At 33.4% G+C, this 14222-nt stretch overlaps 1 protein-coding gene across 1 annotated transcript; it reads right to left on the bottom strand.

The window, feature by feature from the left end:
* Positions 1-641: 641 nt before the first annotated feature.
* Positions 642-2732, bottom strand: LOC112789396 (serine/threonine-protein kinase-like protein At3g51990). The gene has a single exon (XM_025831264.3). It carries the CDS (start codon positions 2468-2470, stop codon positions 851-853), a length of 1620 nt encoding a protein of 539 aa, XP_025687049.1. The 5' UTR covers positions 2471-2732; the 3' UTR covers positions 642-850.
* Between the last annotated feature and the right edge of the window lie 11490 nt (positions 2733-14222).

Below are 14222 nucleotides of genomic sequence, written 5' to 3'. Positions count from 1 at the left end.
TCTCTTAACAAGAATAAAAACAAAAATCAAACAAAGAAGAAGAAGAAACACATAATATTGTAAAATTATTTGAAAGATGATGAACTTACATTCATTCAACTAAAAAAATAAAGAAAAAAAGAAAAAAAATGTAGGATTAAAGGAAATATTTTTCGGTATTTGCAGCAAATTTGGGTGTAACATGAAGATATGTGAGTGCATTGTTTAAGAATTTTCGGTATATGTATGCAAATAACTTTTGCATAATTCAAAACTCTTCTTCTTCCTCCTCTTTATCTTCTAATACTTCTTCTTCATCTTTTTATTTTATATTCTTATAAATTTTTTGGAAGGAAAAAATCAAACAAAGAAAAAAATATATAATATTATAAAATCAATAGAAAGAGGAGGGAAAAAAATGCAGCAATAACAACGGTAATAAAAAGATAATAATGAAGATGAAACATGTAAAAAAAAGAGAGGAGAAAGGCAAAGAAAAAAGAGAAGAAGAAGAAAGAAGAGGAGAAAGAATGCATGATACAAAGAGAAACAACGTGATTTGTGCGCGCGCGATATGTAAGTATATTTTGTTAGGGATGTGTTGACTTTTTATATTTTGGCTAAGAAGAAGGAAGAAGAAGAATGTGACAATGAAGAAGAGGTTTGGCAACAGAAATATTATTGAAAAGCTTCAAGGGGACATCAGCAATGTGCCCTTCGATCCAAATTACATTACAACATGAAGAGGGATCATTTCTGAAATCCACACAAATAAAATAATGAAAACTAACAACAAAATCTACATACATCATCTTTCAATCAAGAAAGAAACTTACAAATCCTAAGCATCTCTCACTCCAACCAATCATAACTAAACAGCCTCAGCAGCAAGAGAATTCAAATTAGAACAAGAAGCACCATTATCATCACCACCATTACCAACAACAATTTGACCTTTACTCAAATCCAATACATCCTTATAAGTACCACAAGGCTTATAAAAGTTTCTTCCTTTTGTGAAATACCTTCCACTTCCAAACCTTGAGCTTGAAGAAGAAACTTGTTCAGCAGATTTACAACTTGAACTATGCTCCAAAACACCATTACCATTACCATTACCATCAGCATCTCTTAGAAACTCAGGCTCCTCAGTTGTAGCCATAAGATCCATCAAGTTACTACTAAATCCCAAATCAGAATAGACCCTCCTTGAATACCTCATTGCAGATTTAGACAACCTCTCATCCAAGAAATCAAGTTCCAATCTTGAACTCATTTTGTCTTTCTCATTATTATTATTAGAATCATTTCTTGTTGCTGCTTCAACTGGCCTTCCCATAGTCTCAACCATCATGCAAGGATTATTGAAACCATTCCATGAATGAAGAGGAACCAATTTACACAAACCATTGAGCCAATTCACAATCTCACTCATGGAAGGCCTTCTCTCCCTACAATTCCTAACACACTTTGCAGCAATCAAAGCCAATTGCTTCCTCACAATAGGATCCTTAGGAGGAGCAATCCTTGGATCATAAACACTCATAAGCTTCCCTTTCTTTATCAATGGAATGGCCCAATCCACAATAGAAGGTGGCGAATATGTTACATCAATGGCTTTCCTTCCACTAATAATCTCAAGCAACAAAATCCCAAAACTAAAGACATCATTTTTAGTGCTCAAATTATCAGGAGTAACATAACAAGGATCAAGGTACCCCATTGTGCCAGCTGGTGGAGTTGACCTTAGTCTATAATCATCAACATGGCACATAAGAGCCAAACCAAAATCACCTAACCTTGCATTGAAGTTTCTATCAATCAGAACATTTGCTGATTTAATATCTCTGTGGATCACAGGTGGTGTTGATGAATGAAGGGTATCAATTGCCTTTGCAGTTTGCAATGCCAAACGAACCCTTCTTCCCCAATTCGGAAGCTTGTTGTTATTGTTATTATTAGAAGAAGAAGAATGAAGAACATCATAGAGTGTTCCATTGCTCATGAACTCAACAACCAGAAGCCTGTCCTGTGAATCATTTGTGAAACCAACCAAGTTCACCAGCCTCGGGCTCTGGATTTTGGACAAGATATCGATCTCGTTGTCAACCTCGTTGTTGCTGATGATGAACTCTGGTGCAGATGCAGAGGAAGAAGAAGAAGAAACCATTGGCGATGGTTTTGGAGGTAAATTAGGATGATGGGGTCTTGATGGTCTTTTCACTGCCACAGGACGGCCACGTACAACAGCTTTATAGACATAACCATGGCTTCCTTTGCCGAGGAGCTTGCGCTCTGAGAAGCCATTCGTGGCAGCTTCAAGGTCACTGTAATGGAAGTGTTGGATCTTGATGGGTTTTTCTTTTTCTTTGTTGTTCTGTTTCTTTGAGGTGGTGGTGGTGGAAGAAGACGAAGAAGAAGGTGATGGTGTGAGAGAATTGGAGGTTGAAACTGCGGATTCAGCTCTGCAAGAGAAACTGAGGTACCCCATCAATCAAAGTTTCAAGCTTTTGGTGTGAATCAATGAAGGGGTGGAAGAGAAAGAAGATGATACAACACAACACAAAACACAACAATGGCTTCGCTTTGGGCTGCGTGTTAAGGATGTCTTTTTATTCTTTTTCTTTTTTAATATTTTTTTATCCTTAAAATAATTAAATAATTTTCTACTACTAATGGGGTAAAATAAAATAATCTTACACTCTAATTAACACGAATGTAAGAAAACATGAAATAATGGCCGCTAGTTAATAGATTTGGCAAGATTAGTGCTTTACTAAGGTGACTTGTTCAGATTTTTTAATATAGAAATTTTTTATTAAAATATGAATGTTTGCTATGATATATTTATTGAAAAAATAAAAAATTAACGAAAAATTAGTTTAGTCAAAGGCAAATGGAATCTGAATAGAGATTTAATTTTATACATTATCTATGAAAATATATTTTATATAAATACATAATTACATAGTATTTTGAATTTATAAAAATAATTATATTATACTCATTACATGAATTATCACTAAAAAGTAAATTTTAATAAAATCTATAAAAGCATTTATTTTTAAAAATGTATTTGATTTTTATATGTAAACAGAGAAAAATGAGAAAATATTAATTAATTTATTTAAAAAAAAAGAAGAAGTAACGTTTATACAATTTATTTAAATTAAAATGTTAAAAGTTAATTTTCAGTTGACATATGCTTAATTATACATTTATGCTTCAACAATCGGTTAGGACTGGAAGAAATGTTGTTGAATGTTGATTACTTGATGCTGTCGGGGCAGATAATTAATGATTTGTTTAATGTTGTGTTTATGGGATAAACACAATGTGCAGCGGTTTGTTCCTTCATTAATTAAATGGAGTTTTGTTTGGTGAGGTTCTCTCTCTCTCTCTCTCTCTGGTTAGAAAGTAGAGACAGATATGATGATAGGAATGAAAAAGCAGAAGAAAAAAGAGGGCCTACTTTTTGGAAGGATCCCATAAATGGTTGGAAGGTGCTTTTTTTGTGTGTATTAATACTGATAAACAACTACTATTATTAACAAGGATAAAATAATCTTTTACTATGTGGACAAAATTTAAAAAAAATATATATATATATATATATAAACAAATTAACGATGATATCTTTTTATTTATTTATTATTTGTAGTTGAGGTCAAATAATGAAATCATTAAGAGGGGCTAACTTGAAAGAGCAAAATGCAATTAAGAAGATTCACGGGATTGGATTAAGTTTTCAACTTTGAATTAAATTGAAGGAACCACCCGAAACTTGATCTCACCTGTGACATACATGCACTTTTTTAGGAAATGCATTTGATAGTAATTACTACTTATTACTGAATCTGAATTTATGCACATACTTGACTTGACTACACTCACAATTCACTTTTCCACATGTTTGACTCAACTGTGTTTTCCTACTCTAACCAAGTCTCTTTTTTTGTTTTTTCCTGAGGGGTATCTTTGGTAATTTACGGGGGAGAAACATTACTTATACTTTGATACATTGGATTGGAGGCTAACCTTTTTTTTAGATATTGATCTCAGTTATTGAATTTTACGAACAGTACGTATGTGGAGAGTGTATTGTCAATACACAGGTGTACTAGTACTATGCTATCTCTAGAATTTTGAAGAACATCATAAAATTAAAATCTAATAATTAAGTATTATATCAAAATTTAATCAATATCTATAAAAATTATGTGTATATTTAGAGGCTACTTTTTTTATATTAGAATATTATTGATGATTTTCGTTAATATTACAATATTTTGATATAATACAATGATATAAAATTATACTAAATAGGAAAAAATCATGAATAATAATTTTAAATAAGACAAAAGATAAGCAAAAATCATAAATCACGATTTTAAATAAGATAAAAGGTGATCTGAAAATTGTGAGCATAATTTTAATTAAAAAAAATGGTAATTTATAAAACTATAAATCACGTTTTTTTGTTATACAAACCAGTATTCACTATTTGTGTTGAATTAGACTCATATTAATATATTACACAATTTCATTCATTATATAAAAAATAATTAGCATATATATTGAAAGCTAGGCTAACACACATGTATAATATAATATATATATATATATATATATATATAAGAAGATAAATTTCAATTAATACCATCAATATTATATTTTTATTCTTTTTCTTAAAATTATATTATTATTATTTGGGTCAAATTAAAAAATAAATGATTAGAAGTAAAATTATAAATGAAAAACATTTTAAAATTTGAATATTTGCAAACCAAAGTACCAAACAAATATTATGAAAGAAAAGAATAATAAACTTTTTAAACCTAAAATTATACCTGATTTTTAGTCATTCCAACGAAATTAGAAAGTAATCATAAACTCAAATGAGAATTGCACAAAATACAAAACACAATACTCCATGCTCAACGGAAATATACATAAAATTAGTCATTAAATTATTGGTTCAATCTTTTTAAAAGTACAATCACATTTTTTTTTTATTAAGACGGGACTAAAACACCCAAACAAAACTAAAACATTAGAAAACGGAATACAAAAATTCCTCTACAATCATCAGCAATGATATATTTAAATATGTGAGTAAAATATCTACAAATTTGGAGGGGATCTAAGGCCTTCTCTGCCCAACTAATCTACAGCTTTATTGCCCTCTCTATAGATAATTCGATATGGCTAAAAATTAACGTTTCACACTCTATGATTAAAGAAATGTTTTTAAAGAGAGGATTAATTTATTGTAAATTTAAATTCTATTTAAGAATTTGTTGTTGATTAATAAATTATAATATATATAAAATAAAGTTTAAAATTCTAATATTTATTTAATCAGACGAATAAACTAACCAATAAACTAACCTAAATTAGTTCTAATTATTAAGTTTATAATTTCATGCTGGGAAAAATATATATAACGTGTTCTTGCTTTTGGGTCATGAAGAATGTACGTACATACCCGTGTGGTGAAGCTGGGCCCCAACAAGAGAGATAGGAACAAATTGAAGGAACCCTAATCCAAATAGGTTAGTGGGTATTCCCCACTTTTGGAAGCCCAAATGAGTAGTTTGTGGGCACTGCAGTCTGCACCTTACCATGCACGAAAGCCACCCATCAACCTACCCTATCTTATTCTCCCACCTGTCCCTTGTGCCACGTGGCTATTCCATCAACCACCCACCACAAACAAATGCATTTTGCTAATTTTGGGTTTAGTAAACTTTGTATGCTTTTTTCAATTTTTTTTAAGTTCTGATAGTTATGTTTGGTAAAGTAAAATAAGAGTGATTTTTAATAAATATAAGTTGTAATAATTTTATTTGGTAAATTGTTTTGAAGTTTAAAATAATTTTAATAAACATAAATATGATAAATAATAATAAATTTAAATATTTATAAAATTATATCAAGATATTTTAATTTTGAAATGTATAAATTAATTTTGAAAAAAAAAATTATAAGTGCTTTAAAAAATATCCTATCATTTAAAAGCTAAAAACACAGAACATTGACAAAGAAACATTTGTATACTACCAATTAAGAGTTGTTCTTTTGTTGGTCATTAAGAGTTGTTTGATCTATCTTCAGTTCTAGTCAATTTGTTTGTATAAAACTTTGAGATATTATCAAATCTTTCACCTTCCTGGGCGTTTTTTTTTTTGGACTAGGAGGCCCTTTGCATTATGTGTTAAGGCTTGGAGGACAAATGAAGCTTAACTTGTTAAGCCAGTAATCAGTTAGTTGTGTTTGGAAAAAAAAAAAAAAAAAACAGCCACTAAAGTCTAGCTGAGATGACATTAACATGCCTTTCAATATGCATTCGAATTTAAATCTTGACTATGCTAACTGGTGGATAAAAATCCTTAAAAATGTTGAGTGTGTAAATATATGAGTTAAGTCTTAAAGTGGTCTCTAAACTTACATTCGAGTTTTAAAGTAATCATTGAAGTTAATAATTATTTAAATTCGTCCCAAAATTTATACTCCAAGACTCATAGTAGTCCTTAAAATAATTTCCGTCCATCCATACCATCGGAAGGACTGAAACGACGTCGTTTTGTATTTATACCAAAAAAAATTCCTAATCTCCAACACATAATCTCCAATTACCTTCACCAATTCTCTTTTTCACCCTGTTCTTCTTCAAATTCACAGTAACAACAACAACATCATCATTGCAAACAATAATTAAACTATCAAATTCATATTAGTTTATGTAGACATCCGATAATCATGCTCAAGCCAATAATTTGATTTAAATAACAAAAATTTTATAAATCATAGCAGTGGCAACAATAAATATGATGGAACAACAAAAATTAAAACATAAGCAACTAAAAAAAGAGTAAATAGGGGAAGAAGAAGTAGATTAGACCGACAGAGCAGAAGAAAGGAGCAGGCCGCCGGAGCAGAGAAAAGTAGAAGCACATGCATAAGAGGAGGCGCTACAGTGCCCCAAAAACAAATTAACAAAAGGAGACAATGGCGACAAGAGAGGTAATGCCCGCAGGAGGTTTGCCTTCTGCAATTCTTTCCATCTTCCATTATCTCTCTCTGTGAATTAACAAATTATTATTTTGTTTCTTCTGAGAGAAAAAAGAAAAGAAGAACTGGGAATGAATTGGGAAAGGAGAAGGAGAGCGTGGAAGGAAAAGGAAGAAAAAAATTGGGAAAGAAAAAAGGGACCGGTGAAAGAAAAGAAAAAGAGGAACTGGGAATGGGGAAGGGAAAGGGGAGCTTGGAAAGGGTAGGAGAACTGAGAAATTGTTAGGGAAGGAGAAAGGGAGTGTGAAAGGGAAAGAGAGAAGGGAACTGGGAATGGGGAAGGGGAGCGTAGAAGAGGAAGGGAAAGGAGAAGTGAAAAAGGGTTGGGAAAGAGGAAAGGAAAAAGGAAATAGGGGAAAGGGGGGAGGGGTGTATTTTTTTTTTAATATAAAACAATGTCATTTTAGTCATTTCTAATAACAAGGATGGACGAAAATTCCTTTAGGGACTACTATGAGTTCCGGAAAACAATTTTAGGGACGAATTTGAGTAATTATTAACTTCAGGGATCACTTTGAGACTCGAGTATAAATTCAGGGACCACTTTGAAACTTAACTCGTAAATATATTGTATATGTGAGTTTATGATGCAATGACCTAAAATTAGAGACGGTTCAATTTATCTACCAAAAAAAAACCATGTACACTCAGTTTAGATATATGAATGTGTAGTGTACTAACATACAATGTCTAGGATTAGAAGTTGTTTAACCCATCCTCCTGAATAAAAAAATGTTAAAATTTGAATTATAATTTTTATTTTTTTAAATTTGTATCTAATCTCTAAAACACCCCTCTTATTAGAATTTTTTAAGACGAGATAGATACTATACAAAAATGTTATTTATACTAAATTAGTCATAAAGATTAATCACTAATGTATTTATATATAAATATATATTATTTAATTTATTTTCAATTGATATTTATTTAATATATATTTTATAATAGTGACTAATTTAATGAACAAATGCCTCGTAGGATTTAGTAACGTGCTCTACTAGCACTTTGAAAAAATCCTAATTTTCAAATTTTGAGTGAGTCATTAACTTTGTTTAATATAGTAAACACCATTGACCATGGAGTACAACAGCAGTGGCATTCTTTAAATGAGGAGGAGGAGATCATAGGATTTGTCGATGCAGATATTAGAATAGAGATTGATAAATGCTTGCGAAACTTGATGGGTAGAGTAATAGCTGATTGATCGTACAGTGCAGGGACTATGAAATCTGCAATGTATGCAATTTGGGCCATCCTAAGGGTTTTAAGGTGCAAAGTCATGGGGGAAATATTTTTCAATTCTATTTTGATAATGAATTTGACACAGTAAAAATGGAGAAAGGTACACCATAGCTATTCAAAAATTTCATTATCAATATTAGAAGATGGAAACAGGGTGAAATGCTGGAAGATAAGGATTTTGCTAATATCCCTATTTGGATTCAATTATGGGGATTACCGAAATATTGCAAAACAAAGGAGTTAGAGAGGAAGATTGGAAGGGCTCATGGGGATGTGATCGATTCATATCTCTTTCAAATGCACTGGAGAGAAGACAAAGTTCTAAAAGTACAAGTTCAGACGGATGTAATAAAGCCATTAACGAGAATTATTAAGGTGGCAGGGCCAAACCAAAAAGTGATTGAACTGCAGCCAAGGTATGAGAATAGGAACTTTCTGCAATTATTATAGTTTTATTGGCCATGATGTTAGAAACTGTAATGGACAAGTGAAAGTGGCTATTGAAGGAAAGGTAGAGGAGGAGAGATGGGGGGAATGATACGAGCAGAGCAGGCGGGGAGAAGAATTGAAGATCAGAAAGAGAGTGGCAATTTTAGAACTATGAGTAAATAGTGAGGGGGGATCCAAATCTAAAATCTAACTCCTATCAATTTCTTTAAAGGATTGGCCAATCTCTCTGTTAAAGGGGATCAGAGGACATGGGAGGAAAAAGAGGAGGAAGTTTAGAGTATGGTAGCGGCTATAGTGGTTTGGAACGAGAAAATAAGGAGAAAGCAGAATCTCAGCTCGGAAAAAGCTGTAGACAACTTTAGTGGTGATAACAAGCTGCCATGTGGAAGTCATGAAGAAAGCCTGCAACAACAATGTGAATCGAATGAGATAAGTACAGAAATTATGAATAAAGATAGGAAGTAATCATTGAAGAAACTAGCTCGTAAAGCTCAAACAGCAAAAAGAATTTTGGGGATTAAAAGAAGTGCTGAAGGGAAGATGATGGAAGTGGGACAAAAGAAGATGTGTATTGTTGCTAGAATGGGAGAAGGTGCCACCCCATAAGAGGTACCCAGGTACCCATGAAGATGATGATATGGAACTATCGGGGTTTGGAAAAATCCCTGACGGTTCACAACATGAAAGGGCTGTGCACAGCCCATTCCTCTCGAGGTAGTTTTTCTATGTAAAATGAAAAATACAACCTCAAATGTGGAGCGAGTGATAAATACCATAGATTTTAAAAACCTATTTTGTATCGAACCTAGAGGACGAGCGGGTGGAATGCTGGTGGAGTGGAGGGAGGAAGTAGAATTATAAATAAAGGGCCATGGGAAGTTCTAGATTCACTTCAGTGTGATAGATCCAAAATAACAGAGAATCTGAGAAGTGATAGGAGTTCATTTACATACGGAGGAGAGTTAGAGAGAGGACCAGTTTCAAGCTATTTTGGATATTATTGCATTAGCTAGTGAGCACATAATGGTGATGGGAGACTTTAATGCAATTAAGGCATACCATGAAAAGGAAGGCGGATGCATGAAATTTGCATCATCAATTAGAAGTTTTAATAATTTTATTAATGAGGTGGGTTGGTTGACTTGGAGTATGAAGGACCCAAATTCACTTGGTTAAACAAGCAGTTTGGAGATGATTTCATTAAAGAAAGCTTGGACTAGATGTTAAGTTCAGGTACTTGGAGAGAGGTTTACCAAAGAGACTCGGTGGCACACCTTAATGACACAAATTCAGATCATAGACCTTTGTTGTTAGTTTCCAATTCAGATGCCCCAAAGCTAAAGAGAATGTTTTGATTCCATGAGAGATGGTGTGATAAGGAGGAGGTAGTGGTACTGGTAAAAGATATCTGAAAGATAGAATATGATGGCTCTCCAATGTTCAAACTCCACTAAAAGCTTAAAAGGTGTCGACATGCTATAGTTAATAACCAGCAGCGCACAACCACCCTTAATTCGCAGTCAGAAATTAAGTTGCTTAAGGAACGGCTGGATGAGGAAACAGGAAAAGAAAGTAGGGCAGATGGTAATGCAATACGACAATTGGAGGAGGAGCTAGAAGGAGCATATCTGATTGAAGAATGTTACTAGAAGGAAAAAGTTAGAGTTCAATGGATGAAATGGGGAGACAATAACACCAAGTATTTTCACTCTAAGTTCCAGATTCGGAACCATAAGAATCGTATCAATACTCTAGAGAATGAGAATGGAGAAAGCAAATCAGATGCATAAGGTATAGCAGAAATTGCTCAAACCTATTTTGAGGATCTATTCACTTCATCCAACCCAATTAATTCAGACGAATCACTACAAGATATGCCAGTAAAGATTGATAACAACACTAATGAAAAATTGACAAGACTTGTTTCAGAAGAGGAGATCAAGAGAGCAGTTTTCTCAATCAACCCCTTTTCCGCCCCAGATGATGATGGTTTTACTGTAAAGTTCTTTCAATTTTTCTGGCATGATATAAAAATTGATGTTATCAATGCTGTAACTAGTTTTTTCTCTGGAGGCCACATGTAAGGGCCTTTAATCATACACATATCTATTTGATTCCTAAAGTGGCTAACACTAAGAGCATAAAGCAAATCAGACCGATCAGCCTCAGTAGTGTGGTTTATAAAATTGTTTCAAAAATATTAATTCACAGGATGCAGAATGTTATGGATAAGATCATCAGTGCTAATCGAAGTGTCTTTACCAAAGGAAGACTCATAAGTAATAATATCCTTATTGCACACGAATTCATACATTTTCTCAAGAACAAGAGATATGGGACTCAAGATTTTGCATTGAAGTTAGATATGAGTAAAGCATATGACAGAGTTGAGTAAAATTTCTTATGGACTATTTTAAAGAAGATGGATTTTTGCTAAAAAGTGGGTTAACTGGTTAAAGAAGTGTGTGACGATGGTCTCTTATTCTGTTACTATGGAATGACAACCACATGACTTTTTCAAGCCGTGTAGAGGGATACGTCAAGGCAACCCTCTATCCCCCTATCTATTTCTTTTTGTTGCAGAGGGATTATCCCACCTGCTCTGCAGAGGAGAACAGAGACAAGAAGTTGTTGGTTTGAGACTGAATTGCAAATGTCCTACAATCAACCACCTTTTCTTTGCAGATGACTCTATCTTATTTAGCAAGGCAACAGAGAAAGCTTGTCATAATTTAATGAATGTCCTACACACTTATTCATTGATTAGTGGTCAAGTGGTTAACCTTGATAAATCCTCTATTTTCTTCAGCCACAATAAGCCATTTGAAACTAGACAGGAGTTAGCATCCATTATCCAAATTCCCTACGTTGGTAATCAGGATAGACATCTTGGGCTGTCAGCAGTAATAAACAGAACAAAGAGGGCCACTTTCAACTATGTTAAATATAAATTTGCTAAGAAGCTTCAGCAGTGGAAGAGGTCTTTGCTTTCGGTGAGTGGAAGGGAAGTAATAATTAAGGCGGTAGCTACAGCTATACCGATATATACTCTCAACTGCTTCAAACTCCCAAAGACATTGCTAGAAGAGATACATCCGATGATTTGACAGTTTTGGTGGGGGCAGAGAGAAGAATGCACTGTGTTAAATGGAGCGTTTTGTGCAGGCTGAAAATTCAAGGAGGATTGAACTTTAAAGACCTCAGAGCTTTCAATCTGGTGATGTTAGGTAAGCAAGGTTGGAGACTACAAACAAAACCTGACCCACTAATCTGCAAAGTATATAAGAGCAAGTATTTCAAGTATTCTGACTTTCTCAAGGCAGAAACGGGTATCAGCCTCTCTTGGGGCTGGCGAAGTTTGTTAGAAGGACGGAATGTTCTAAAAAAAAGAGTATGATGGAAGGTGGGAAATGGTCATTATGTGAGAATTTAGGAGGATACTTGGATCAAAGATCATCTGGCCCTATCTACCCAAATGGTTTCAAATGGTGACTCAGAATTAACATGGGTTAATAAACTCATAACAGATACCAAAAAATAGAATCAACAGCTCATAATAGCACAGTTTAATGCAGAGATTGCACATGTCATTCTACAAACAGATATAGAAGAAGGAAGTGATAAAGTCACCTGGAACCATGGAAGAAGTGGAAATTACTCAGTGGCTTCAGAATATGACTTAGCTCACCAATTCTACCACCCTCCCCTTGATTTGATGCCTACACAGTGCCGACAGAAAAGACTTTGGAGCTCGATTTGGGACCTAAAAGTACAACCCATCAGAATTTTCTTGTGAAAAGTGATGCATAAAGGATTACCAATGGGTCAAAGGATTCATGAACGAATACCTACTGTTTCTCCAATCTGCCAAAGATATAACCAAGTTGATGAATCTATCCAACACTACTTGATTAGTTGCATGCAGTCCGGAGATGTATGGCTGAGTTTTGAAATTGATGCTCCTGATTTTCGAGCCGGACAAAAAACATGAAAATTATGGTTTGAATTAACCGAAAAATTGAAGAACAAAAGGAATGGTAGGATGCAAATGAGAGCAGCTGCGTACCTGATTTGGGAAATTTGGAAAGCCCGAAATAAATTTATCTTCGAGGGTCGTAGCTTTGATTGTCAACGCGTTGTTGAAGTAGCAAGGAAGAATGCTTCGAAATTTCGATATTGCTGAGCAGTTTGAAAAACAGAGTGAAGATGCTGATGCTAGAAAGAAACCACCCAAACATTATTCTTTTCTCTTTTCATAGGTTGTTTCATGACTTTTTACTTGTGGGAATTCCCTATTTTGACATTGTTTGAGGTCCAACTTGGACCCAAAAAATTATTTTCATTAAATGAAAAGCTATATTTGATAAAAAAAATAATAATAGTGACTGATTTCGATATACACCTAGCATGATTGATGTTGTATTATATATTAATTACTGTAAAAGTTTTCAATGGCTTAGAGAAGGGAGTTGAATCTATGACATTTTTTAAATTTTTTTAAATTTTATTTTAACTTCAAAAATAGTACATAGTCTACGAAAGTAATTATATAGGAGACAAATTACTTTTGTCTCATAATGAACGCATCAGAAACAGAACATAGAAGAAAAAAGCACACAGTTATATATCTTGGTTCAACCACCTTATAAAATGTGGCCTGCATCCAGTATCCACTACAACTATGGTAGAATTTTTACTGTTCTTTTAAAGAGTTACATTCACCAATTCCTTAGGATTCTTCCTAATTCTATCCGAGACAAATCAAACTTCTAACCAAACTTGATTTGGCTCGGTCACTTCCTAGACTATCAACATTAAGTGCTCAGCCAACTTAACAAAGGATACCTTTCAGATATAAGAAACAAAATAGAACGTAATTATAAAGAGATTGACATAATTTTTAGCTTTTCTTCAAGTTAATTCTCTTTACTTTTTTTCTCAATGGCTTTTTCTAAATTCTCACATTTATGCTTTTTTCATTAATTAAAACAAAGAATGATAAACTAAAGAACCAGAATATTTAATAAAAAAACATGAAATAGAAGAATTAAAACAGCTTGAAAGCTATGAGCATAACCCGATTTTAGAACTCTCTAATGTTGTCTTCTATCTTAGCGGAATGCTCCTTTTAATGTAGGTGCATTGCTTCCAAAATTTCATATTTGAGTGATAAGGGTGCTGAGTAGGTTCAGATTTATGAGTTATCTCTCCTTACCCCAATCTTTGGCTGATTACTCTTTTATGTATAGGATAACACCTCTAAAGTTGGATTAGAGGTAAGAGTCAACATTTTGAGTCTTAAACCAGCTGAGTTCTTCTTCTTCTCCCAAGAAATTGAAGCTGAAAATTAGGGTTAAAAATCAGATGAGTGACACAGAAGAGAGATAGGCAGCAACGATGACTTGGTCAAGAGACTTTCAATGTGTTAGCCAAATCCACACTCTTAATCTTGTGCTTTAGTCCCAAGTTACATT

Source organism: Arachis hypogaea, chromosome 3, assembly GCF_003086295.3.
Source record: "Arachis hypogaea cultivar Tifrunner chromosome 3, arahy.Tifrunner.gnm2.J5K5, whole genome shotgun sequence".
Lineage (NCBI taxonomy): Eukaryota > Viridiplantae > Streptophyta > Magnoliopsida > Fabales > Fabaceae > Arachis > Arachis hypogaea.
Note: the sequence above shows the minus strand (reverse complement) of the source record. Positions and strands in the feature narration are given on the sequence as shown.